The 12,939-nt window shown below is 42.0% G+C and overlaps 1 protein-coding gene across 1 annotated transcript in view; it reads left to right on the top strand.

Moving 5' to 3' along the window:
• Positions 1-12,939, top strand: part of hspbp1 (HSPA (heat shock 70kDa) binding protein, cytoplasmic cochaperone 1) — an 85,850-nt gene that overhangs the window by 17,597 nt on the left and 55,314 nt on the right. The window contains exon 2 of the mRNA XM_051933713.1: positions 1,651-1,785. Coding sequence (XP_051789673.1) covers positions 1,660-1,785 — 126 coding nt within the window. The 5' untranslated portion in view covers positions 1,651-1,659. The remainder of the gene's footprint in view (positions 1-1,650; positions 1,786-12,939) is intronic.

A 12,939-nucleotide genomic window follows, 5' to 3' on the forward strand; every position in this document is an offset into this window, starting at 1 on the left:
ACTGCAAACAAACATTTGTCTCTTTTTCAAAAGTTTAAACTGTGCTCCATGACAATACAGAGATGACAGTTCTGTCTCACAATTAAAAGAATGCAAACATATCTTCCTCTTCAAAGGAGCAAACAAATCAATAGGGCTGTTTGCTTTTAAGTATGCGAAGCACCGCGGCACAAAGCTGTTGAAGGCGGCAGCTCACACCCCCTCCGTCAGGAGCAGAGAGAGAGACAGATAAAAAAATCAATACGTGCCCTTTGAGATTTTAAGTATGCGAAGCACCGTGCAGCATACTTAAAAGCTGCACACAGAAGGTAGAAGATAATCTTTCAGCATTTTTAGACGAGCGTCCGTATCGTCTAGGTGTGCAAACAGCCCCCCTGCTCACACCCCCTACGTCAGGATCACAGATAGTCAGCGCAAGAGAGAGAGAAAGAAAAGTAAGTTGGGTAGCTTCTCAGTCATCTGCCAATAGCGTCCCTTGTATGAAATCAACTGGGCAAACCAACTGAGGAAGCATGTACCAGAAATTAAAAGACCCATTGTCCTCAGAAATCCGCGAAGCAGCGAAAAATCCGCGATATATAATTAAATATGCTTACATATAAAATCCGCGATGGAGTGAAGCCACGAAAGGCGAAGCGCGATATAGCGAGGGATTACTGTATTGATTTTTGATTGAAAAACAAACTCTGTCTCTCTTTCTCTCTCTCTCTCTTTGTCTGCTCCTGACGGAGGGGGTGTGAGCTGCCGCCTTCAACAGCTTTGTGCCGCGGTGCTTCGCATACTTAAAAGCCAAACAGCCCTATTGATTTGTTTGCTTTTGTCTCTATCTCTCTGACAGCCTGTGCTCCTGACACGCACTCCTTTGAAGAGGAAGATATGTTTGCATTCTTTTAATTGTGAGACGGAACTGTCATCTCTGTCTTGTCATGGAGCACAGTTTAAACTTTTGAAAAAGAGACAAATGTTTGTTTGCAGTGTTTGAATAACGTTCCTGTCTCTCTACAACCTCCTGTGTTTCTGCGCAAATCTATGACCCAAGCATGACAATATAAAAATAACCATATAAACATATGGTTTCTACTTCGCGGATTTTCTTATTTCGCGGGTGGCTCTGGAACGCAACCCCCGCGATGGAGGAGGGATTACTGTATTTCCCATTTATCTGAAGAATTTTGTCAAAACACACTGTAATAAAAATTATTATATCAAACTTGTATAATATTTCCTTGGGATGTTAAATTTTTTAAACCCCACCAGTGCAGTAAATGATGAAGTTGGCACACATTTTGGATTCTACATTATCAGTTACAAACTTCTTGGAAGTATGTCTTCACCTTGTTTTTGTAGTTCCTAAAACTGTCAGATTATTTTTTTTTAACCTGAGATCTATTGGTACCCTGTCTATAGTGATCTTTATGTCCAATGTCACCAGAGAAAGCTCCCACCTCCCATATAAATCCAAATGTGTGTGGGATTTTCAAAATGGATAGATAGATATCGTAATTTCTTCCTTTTCATAATTTAAGACATACTTTTTTCACAGATATGTGCTTGTGCTGACCATCTGTAATTTATGAAATACATTTTCTGGCAAACACATGAACTAATTTGTTCTAGCTCTCCCCTTAACATTTCCCTTTTTTCCCCCAGAACAGTAACATGGCAGAAGGGAGTAACAATGGATCCAATTCACATCTTCCTAACCTTCAGGGTGTGCTGCGCTTAGCTGTAGAAGCCAGCACATCATCAGATAGCCCTGTGGTTTCTGAACCAATGTCCGAGGAGGTATGTAAAATCACAGACATAGATTTTATGATGTTGTCCAGAAGCTTTAAATACATATTCTAAAACCATCAATTAAAATCATTTGTTAGCTCTAAAATAAAATGAGATTTTTGTCAGAATTAAAAATTGTTGACATATTAAACTGTTACTTATATGAACAGTTAATTAACTATATTTGAAAACTACCTGTGTGTATTATCATGGAAATTTGCCTTAATATAGCTTCTTTATCTGCGGTGGGTTGGCACCCTGCCCGGGATTGGTTCCTGCCTTGTGCCCTGTGTTGGCTGGGATTGGCTCCAGCAGACCCCCGTGACCCTGTGTTCGGATTCAGCGGGTTAGAAAATGGATGGATGGATGGATGGATAGCTTCTTTATAGCATCCACATGTAGAGTCATTTCTGAACATGGACAGTTGCTTTAAGCAAAGTGACTTATTGGCTTAACATAAGCAGACCAAACAGTTAAGCTACACCTTTGCCAATCAGATTGCTATGTATTGAAGATGTCTCTTCTCAGCAGCTAACCCCTGTGGCAATATGGCAATCACCTATACCAGGTGCTCTCAACAATATACCGTGACCCAATCAAACAGTATAAAATTAATATTATTATAAGGCAACATTAGTTAAAACACAGTAAAACCAATGGTAGTAAAAGTAGGTAATATATTCGAAAGGAGACTTTAAAGGTTAAAAAATGTATTTGAAAAAGAGTCTTGTTAAAAATACTTCTGCAGAAAATTAAGGCTCATCTTCCATCACCTTAAAGCATGAGTGCAGAGTTGCTTCAGATTGGTGTTCAGAGGTCCTTGTCAATTTCTTTGGGCTCTTCTCCTTCTCAGCTCTCCTTGCTTTTCTATCTACTGCTCTGCTCTACCTGCTGTTGTCCCTCTCTCTCTGCCCAGCATGCCCTCAAACTTAAAAGCCTTCCTTCATGTTGAGTGGATGATGCAATTGTCTATCTGCTGCAAAAGGCTTATTCTCACCTAGATAAAGCTGGCACCACTGTGAGGATTATGTTGTTGTTTTTTTTTTTTTTTTAATTTCTCCAGCACTTTCAATACCATCCCTGTTAAGGGGTAAACTCAGAGATGTGCAGGTGGTTGAGCCTGGATAATGGACCGTGAGGCAAATCTCTGTTTATGAGTCTTAAGGGCTGTGTTTCTGATGTGGATGTCAGCAACACTGGAACACCACAAAGAACAGTCCTGTCTCCTTTTCTCTCCACTCTGTATGCCTCAGATATAAATATATCACCAGGTCATGTCACTTGCAGAAATTCTCAGGTGATTTTGCACTTATGGGAGCTATTGATAAGTGGGATGAGAGAGAGAGTATAGGAGTAAGGTGGAGAAATTTATTTCTTGGTGCAAAGATATTGTCTGCACCTTAACAACTGGTTATAGACTTTCACCGCACCAAAGAACCTCTTTGCCCAGTCACTATTCCGCAAGTGGATGTAGAGGTGGTCCACATCATTGACAGGTTGGACTGGTCATGGAACACTGAGTAACTACAGTTAGGTCCATAAATATTTGGACAGAGACAACTTTTTTCTAATTTTGGTTTTGTACATTACCACAATGAATTTTAAGTGAAACAACTCAGATACAGTTGAAGAGCAGACTTTCAGCTTTAATTCAGTGGGGTGAACAAAACGATTGCATAAAAATGTGAGACAACTAAAGCATATTTTTAACACAATCCCTTCATTTCAGGGGCTCAAAAGTAATTGGACAATTGACTCAAAGGCTATTTCATGGGCAGGTGTGGGCAAGTCCGCCATTATGTCATTATCAATTAAGCAGATAAAAGGCCTGGAGTTGATTTGAGGTGCGGTGCTCGCATGTGGAAGATTTTGCTGTGAACAGACAACATGCGGTCAAAGGAGGTCTCCATGCAGGTGAAAGAAGCCATCCTTAAGCTGCAAAAACAGAAAAAACCCATCCGAGAAATTACTACAATATTACGAGTGGCAAAATCTACAGTTTGGTACATCCTGAGAAAGAAAGCAAGCACTAGTGAACTCGGCAACACAAAAAGACCTGGACATCCACGGAAGACAACAGTGGTGGATGATCGCAGAATCATTTCCATGGTGAGGAGAAACCCCTTCACAACAGCCAACCAAGTGAACAACACTTTCCAGGAGGTAGGCGTATCGATATCCAAGTCCACCATAAAGAGAAGACTGCATGAAAGTAAATGCAGAGGGTGCACTGTAAGGTGCAAGCCACTCATAAGCCTCAAGAATAGAAAGGCTAGATTGGACTTTGCTAAAGAACATCTAAAAAAGCCAGCACAGTTCTGGAAAAACATTCTTTGGACAGATGAAACCAAGATCAACCTCTACCAGAATGATGGCAAGGAAAAAATATGGAGAAGGCGTGGAACAGCTCATTATCCAAAGCATACCACATCATCTGTAAAACACAGTGGAGGCAGTGTGATGGCTTGGGTGTGCATGGCTGCCAGTGGCACTGGGACACTAGTGTTTATTGATGATGTGACACAGGACAGAAGCAGCCGAATGTATTCTGAGGTGTTCAGAGACATACTGTCTGCTCTAATCCAGCTAAATGCAGTCAAATTGTTTGGGTGGCGTTTCATGATACAGATGGACAATGACCCAAAACATACAGCCAAAGCAACCCAGGAGTTTATTAAAGCAAAGAAGCTAAGTCAGTCACCTGATCTTAACACAATTGAGCATGCATTTCACTTGTTGAAGACTAAACTTTAGACAGAAAGGCCCACAAACAAACAGCAACTGAAAGCCGCTGCAGTAAAGGCCTGGCAGAGCATTAGAAAGGAGGAAACCCAGCATCTGGTGATGTCCATGAGTTCAAGACTTCAGGCTGTCATTGCCAGCAAAGGGTTTTCAACCAAGTATTAGAAATGAACATTTTATTTCCAGTTATTTAATTTGTCCAATTACTTTTGAGCCCCTGAAATGAAGGGATTGTATTAAAAAAATGCTTTAGTTGCCTCACATTTTTATGCAATCGTTTTGTTCACCCCACTGAATTAAAGCTGAAAGTCTGCACTTCAACTGCATCTGAGTTGTTTCATTTAAAATTCATTGTGGTAACGTACAGAACCAAAATTAGAAAAAAGTTGTCTCTGTCCAAATATTTATGGACCTAACTGTATATAAGAAAGGGCAGAGCAGACTCTTCTTCTTTAGGAGATTGTGTTCCTTTAATGTGGGAAGTGACATCCTTCACATCTTCAACTCTGTGATCCTTCTACACTGTAGTGTGCTGGGCTGGTAACATCACTTCAAGAGAGGCCCACCAAATTAACAAGCTAATTAAAATAGCAGGCACAGTTATGGGACACACTCTGGACCCCCCTGGAGGTAGAAGTAAAGGAGAGAATTGAAGCAAAACATAGTGCCATTATGAAGAATGACACTTTCCTCTGTCTTACTCACTAACACTGAGTACTTTCAGCCAACTAGTTATTTGGCAAAAGTGTGTCAAGAAACTCTACTCCGGCTCCTTTATACCAACAGCAATATGCCTGCATATCCCCACTGTGACTCCCAAGTCAGTTTTCTTTCTTTTTAATTTTTTTAGGAGATAGTCTGTCTGTCAAATTGTACACAATTGAAACAGTATGTTCCATTGGTGTGTGTTTAGTTGAGGATTGAAGCTGCTGAGATACATCAGTTTGGCCTTCTTTGAGGGAAGACACTGCAATGTAGTATCGGGTTATACGATTTAGTATTTTAATGGCAAAACACTCTACTTTAATTATAATAGTGGCAGGGCTTGAAATTTGGTGCAGGGTTGCGTATATCCTGCATAGAGGTAGTAATTCCCACAATTTCTAAATTTTTGGGGCAAATTTTCTGCACATATTGTTTGGAAATTTATTGCAAGAATAGTCCGTATAATTTTTAAACACTATTTTATATTCAAAATTTTACTTGGGAATTTATTTGTTTTTTCATTGTTTACTTTTTGTTAAGGTCCTGTCCATATGATGTCATCCTCCTGTTGCCATTGCTCTTGACTGGAAAGTGCAACTGTGGAATATTACAATTAGCTGTTTAAGTGTACAGCAGGAGTTGCTGTCATGGGCTTGTGGGTGCCATTATTTAATCTTCCCTTTATAATTCAGACCTTCCAATGGGATTAGTTTTACCCCAGGAGGTGGCATAAAGTAACAATTACAGGAGGGCCTATGTAATTTTTAAACTATTCAGATGGGATTAGTTTTTAAATCAAGATATGATATAAAATCAGTGCTTAAAACGGGGTAGTGATGCTCTTGTGCCCCTGCATTGGCATTTCCCCTGTTTCCTGTAGTTAAGGCATACTGTACATACCGATATTTCAGTCCACATTATCAGCTCCTTTTTATAATACCAATATGTCTGTTCACACCTCTGTGTGGAAAAGCTCCGCACCCACCCACTTTTCTATATGAATCATGTATATTGGCGTGCCTTCAGCCTCTGAGGGAGTATAACCCTATGCCCACCCAAAAAAATAACCACACATGCCTACTCACCTCCTTGTTATTCAACACATACCAAAAGGAGTACAAGAAAAATACTTTTTTTCAATTGCAGGTACTACTGATTAAAGGAAATATTACCAGCGATTTTCTGTAGATTTAGTTCCATTTGGATCACTCAGATGACGGATTATTTTTTATGGACTTTTTACAGAAGGTAAAAGTGTCTGAAATTTTTATTGAAATGTTAACCTGCCATCTGTGAAAAGTTACTGATATGGGCAATTAGGACAGGACTAAATTACAGAAGTCCTCCAGTAATAGTCACTTTACCCCAATTCCTGATATAAAGTTAATGCCGGTGAAACTCATCCGGGATAAATCGGTTTTTCAAACGCAGCTGTATAGTAGATTAGTGATCCAAACATCCAAGATGATTGCACGTGCCCGCGCTGATTGAAAAGCCCATATATATTGAGTCTAGAAAACATGATCAGCAAGTCAACAAAATGATGAAAGAACAGGCGCATTTTTTCACACAAGCGGAGCAGGACCTTTTACTTGAAGGATATGAAGAATTTCAAGATTTAATAAGCACAAGGGGTAACACTGAAAAAACAGCCCAAACCAGAAAAGACGGCTGGCAAAAAGTAGCCGACAAATTAAACACTAAGTAGTGTGCATTGTACTTACTGAATGCAGCGCCGAGCAGGTTTGAGGATTTGGATGTGCTGCTATGACAACACATCCAGCAAGAGTTTCGAAAAACCGACAGATCCAGGCTCATGCCAAATCGTCAACAATTACATCCGGCTAAACGAGTAATCCACGTACGAAAAATACCCCATTGTCATTTTAAAATCTGCTTAAACCAAGTTTAGAGGTATATTTTACGAGCCGCATCAGACAGGTGACGAGTTTGAACCCAGACCAAGTCACCCATCTCGTAGTACACTTTCCAATGACGGGCATTGTAATACCTGGCTTGTCTTGAAGTTGACCTTACCAATCTAGCTTGTACTTTCTTTTGTAATTGCTCTAGGGTTACAAGTGTATGATATTGGGGTGTATCTGGCAAAGGGACGGATTCTATCAATCGATCAAGTGGGCCCCTAATCGGACTAAAGGGCAACCACAGCAGGGATTTCACCCAAAGCCTCGTGCTCCGCTGTGTTGATGGCAAACCATAGTTCTGGAAGCCATTTGTTCCAGTCTTGATGACGATCTCCAATGTAGGATGTGACCATTGTTTTTAGGGTCTGGTTCACCCTCTCTGTTAGATTGCTTTGGAGATGGTATGCTGTTGTCAATCTTAGTTTCAAAAGCTGAATATAACTTTTTCATTACTTCACTAATGAACCGAGGACCCCAGTCTGATACAGTGAACTTGGGAACCCCCCCCATCGAGTGAAAATATCATTCTTTAAAATGGTGCAGATCCATAAAGCTCTACCCATTTAGAAAAATAGTCGACCACTACCATCAATACAGTTTTTCTGGCGGTAGAAGACGGCAGTGGTCCCATCAAGTCTATCCCCAACATTTTTCCTGGCTCTGAAGGTATCATGGATTGAAGCTTCCCTGCTGGTTTACCAGGTGGGGCTTTGTACTTCTGATAAATCTTTTTTAACGTATTCCCACACATCTCTGTGGACCGACGGCCACCATGCCACTTCTAGTGTCCTCAGTAGGGTTTTTCACCTTCTCCAGATGTCCCCCAAAAGGGCTATCATGATAATAGTGTAGAAATTCAGGTATATACCTTTCTGGGAGCACCAGTTGGAGCTTGGTGCCCCAGCTCTTAGATGGTACGAATTTATATAGCACCCCTTGTAGCTCCTCGAAATGAATGCAGCCGGGTTCAGCCATAGCAACACTCTCTTTAAGCTCCAAGCATGCAGGACAGGTGTCTTGAGCTTGTGCTATATCCTGCAAACTTAGAGGCAGGGCACACTACTGGCTTTGTGCTGTAGCCACACACACCATACCCGTCATCTCTGGTATTCTTGACAACACATCTGTGACAACATGTTGCTGCATCCCTTCCGGTAGAATACCTTAAATGTGAAGGACTGAAGGCGCAACACCCACCGGGTAAGGAGTGATGACATTGATTAAATGGTTGATTAAAAATATAGGTCAGGGCATTGTGATCGGTATATACCTCAAACTCCACCCCTTCTAAGAAATGACACCATTTCTCAATAGCCCAAACTACTGCTAAGCACTCTTTTTCAGAGGCGGAATAGTTGATTTCAGGGCCTCGCAGGCTCCTAGATGCATAGGCAATCAGTTTCTCCATGCCATCCTTATTTTGTGTGAGTACTACACCGAGCCCTACATTACTGGCATCAATTGGTTGAGTGGGGCAGCTATATCAGCCATCCGTTGGATAAACTTGTGATACCAGCTCACAAGCCCAAGAAACCTTTGTAAACTTTTAAGGTCAGAGGGTGGGGGCTAGTTTTGAATATCTGAGGTTTTCTTAGGGTCAACCTCAATGCCCTTTTCAGATATGACATGCCCTAAAACAGCGTTTCTCAACTTTTAAGTATTTGCGACCCGAGTTTTCATAACAGTTTTAATCGCGCCCCCCTAAGGTTTTTTTGAAAGGAGCCCACTAATACCAATTTGTTCTTTTTTAATTAATGATATATCATAGATGCATATTTTATTATACCTGCTTAACTTTTATCGACATTTATCTAACTATATTTATTTTTCTTGTATCAGAATGTAGTTTAAGTTAATTTGTTTTGGTTTCAATAGATGTATTTTTCGATTCTTGTTTTCTTTTTTTCACATCTTCACACCCCCTTTTTTGTTAGTTCACGCCCCCCTAAGGGGGCCTGCCCCACAGATTGAGAACCACTGCCCTAAAAAATCAATCTGCAGTTGAGCGAGGCGACACTTCTTCACATTTAACATCAGATGAGCTTGCCCCATTCGCTGAAAGATGAGGTCCAAATCCCAGAGGTGTTGGTGAAGATCAGGGGAGAAGACAATAATATCGTCAGTATAGACGAAACATACCTTCCCAATAAACCCTCTCAAGACCTGCTCCATCAAATGTTGGAAACTTGCCCCTGCATTCTTCAGGCCAAAAGGCATGACCCAAAAGTGGAACAAACCTTCTGGAGTGGAGACTGCGGTCTTATGTTTGCTGCCTTCTCCCATTTGCACTTGCCAATACCCACTGCATACAGTAGAACCTCTGGTCATGAACATTTCCGAACACGTAGAAATCGGGTTACGATCAAAAAAATTTTGCCAAAATTTTGCATCTGTTCACGGCCACACGCTCTGGTGGCGAACAAAAACACTGGCGGCCAATTTCCCTATGCGTGTTAGTACACACCAATGATTTGCCATTCTCTGTTTCCCTTTTTCTTTTGTTTGCGTATACAGGGCTTATCAAAGCAGCTAATGTTGCAAAAGGAGTTATAATGTTATAATGTTAACCAAGCAGAGGTGGAAAAACTGTTGCTAGTGTGGTTGAACGAGAAGCAACTTGCAGGGGATAGCGTAAGTGAGCCGATCATATGCGAGAAAGCCAGGAAGATTCATGGCGATTTGCTGAAAAAAAAATCCTTCTTCGAGTGGCAAAGGTGAGGAATTTAAAGCCAGTAGAGGATGGTTTGAAAAGTTTCGCAAGAGAAGTGGCATTTAATGTTTTTTCCCTGTGCTTAAAACTCATAAAGTGTTTACAGCGAGTGGTTCGTAAGGGTCAAGCGCGAACTCTTAACAATGTTAATTTTCTCTATTGTTCAAGGTTTTCTCAGAGTTATTCAGTGTTTTCACATTTAGTTTACTATTACACTGTGCATTCTATGGTATAATTAACTATTTTTGTGCTAAAAAAAATATATATTTACATATAGTTCGTACGGTCTGGAATGGATTAATTGTATTTACATGTCAATCTTATGGGGAAATTATGTTCAGGTCGCAACCAAATTGGGTTGCGTCCAGAGTTTTGGAACGAATTAACTATAATTCCAACATACTAAATATGGCCGCCCCGTGCAGTGATTCCAACATTTCTTGTACCTGAGGCATAGGGTATGCATCTAAGTGGGTCTTGGCATTTAGTCCCCTGTAGTCAACACAGAATCTGTATGTTCCATCTGCTTTTTTTATCAATACTACAGGAGCCGCCCAGGCTGATGATGAAGGCTTGATGATTCCTTGTTCCATCATCTTGCCGATATGTTCTTTAATAATCCCTTTCTTTAAGGGCGAAACTCTATAGGTGCGATGATGCACCAGAACCTCATCCAGTGTTTGGATGTCATGGGTAACCACCCGTGTTGCCCCCATTTTCTCAGTCCATACACTCGGCCATCTACGAAGCAAAGATTTAACCTCATCCAGCTGGTCTGAAATAATATCCGGATCTGTGGACTCGCCGGCTTCCAACTCAGCAGCATGAAATCCCAGATATGCCCCATGCAGTTCTTCCCGGGCCTTCGCTACAAAGGAATGCTCCCCACCCCCAGGTACCATGTATTTTTTGAGATGGAAATAAATGGTCATCTTTACAGCAGTGATAGTCTAGACCAAAGAGCAAAGGCAATGATGGGTGCATGTCCTCCAGGATATAAGTGTCCATCCTCCAAGCAACATTATGGATTAAATACCCCAGCGAGACTTTACCCAGGGCTTGGTGCTCAATACCATCGACCATGATGAACTTAATGGTTGAGGTTGCAAGGAGTCTTTCGTTTGGTCTGACTATTTTGTTCCACCAGCTTTTCTACATTAACGTGACGTGGCTACCTGTATCTACTACTGTGTCCACACACCAGCCTCGATTATGGACTAGAATCACTAAGAGGGCAGATACAGTGGAAACCACTGAGACACCTGCTTTAGTCTGGCCATCCTTAGACTGCTTGATCGATTTTGTGGATTGGGTCTCCTTTTTACTGGCATGAAGTCTCTCCCAGTAGCCCTTATTAGACATCCAGTCCCATTCCACTGCCTTTAGCAGACCATCCACGGTGGTCACTATCCCTCTCAGCCCTCCAGCCAGGTGGGAGTTACAGGCATTCAATATTCAACGCACCACTTCCCCCTCCTTTATCTCGGGTCGCCATCTCAAACATAGAGCCCTATAATCATAGGCAAAATATCGGACAGACTGTGTCTGCGCTTGAACCTTGGACCGGAGTTTTTCTTCTAATTCGGTTTCATAATCTTCTGGGAGAAATGCCTCCAGGAAAGCCGCTTTAAAAGCATCCCAGCTGTGGATGGTCTGTTTGCTCACCTGCCACCAACTTTTTGCAGATCCCTTCAAAGAGGCGTTAATCAGCCCCAGGGGCTCTTCTTATCCCATTAGAACAGTAGACAGAAAGGTATCTACCTGTTCTACGAAATTAATTATGTCCTCTGAGGTATAGAACTCTCCCAACTTAGGAAACTCAATGTGAAGGGACGGGGTTGCCGGTGGAGCGCACAAATGCACAGTGCGGACTGCCTCCCGGAGAGTGGAATTCGCGGCCACTAATTCAAATGAACGCAGATTATTCCGCACTTCATGCCAAAGATGCTCTTTCCATAGCTAATTGCACCTCTCTAGGCACTACACAATATCATGCTCCCACCCATTAATCAGCTCCTCCGTATATTCTCGCAATTTTACCACCAAGCTATCGATATAATTGCGCAAAGCCTCTTCACGAGAAAGGATACTGTCAGCCATGGACAAGATCCGCTCATGAAGCGCATCAATCCGCTCCATCATCTCGGCCAGCAGGGGAGAAGCACCTTCGTTATCCACCTTATCAGGTCCGGGCAAATCACTCGGGTGCATCGATTGAAACAGGCTCTCTCTCCCTCGGACGGCTGAATGTGCCATCATTGTAAGGTGGTGGCTACCAGCTACCACTTCTTCACACAAGGAGTTACTCGACAGAGTGATCGCCTGCCCTGACTGCCCTACAGACATCATAAAGGATTTAACTTTATTTAAGCGATGGGCTAATGGGAACCAATATATGAAATATGCTTCTTATACCTCCTCAGAGAGGGCACCACCCTGTAACAATTGCCCGATACGGGGCGCAATCACTACACTTCACCACCCAAGAGGGAAGTGGACAATGTTCGAAGGATATAGTAGGAATAAAATATACGGTCCTCCTCCCCTTTACACGCCTGTCAATACTTGAAAGAAACCAGATGGTAGTTGGATTGGTTAAATAAGCAAGTGTATTGTAATCCAACGATGATACTTTTGCATACCAGATGACCGAGTGTTCATTAGTGATCCTTTTCCCCAGGATGCCCTCCCCAGCCTCCCTACCCCCAGCGCCCAAATCTTAATCCCGGTTTGAATCACACATAAAGGAAAAAGGATATCTAAAAGAGAAAGAATAAACGTCGTCCATGAAATGGCGAAGAATCCTGTAGTACAGTTCTTACTGCATGATGGAGGGGAAAAAAAACAGTCCTCAGGCAAATACGGCTTCCTTCTTGCTATCCCGAGGAATTCAAAAATACGAGTCCAACTCATCAACGGGAGCACCCGGAAAACCTCAGGTCCATGTACCGCAACCCCCTGCCTCTTCTCTGGGATTCGTCTCACTGTTTCCAACTTCGGGGTGGAACCCACAAATAGCGGACGTGCCTGAATGAAGTCTGATCATGATATATTCTTAAGCATGGATAGCCGAGCTCCTTG

This window comes from Erpetoichthys calabaricus, chromosome 11, assembly GCF_900747795.2.
Source record: "Erpetoichthys calabaricus chromosome 11, fErpCal1.3, whole genome shotgun sequence".
In the NCBI taxonomy this organism is placed as follows: domain Eukaryota; kingdom Metazoa; phylum Chordata; class Cladistia; order Polypteriformes; family Polypteridae; genus Erpetoichthys; species Erpetoichthys calabaricus.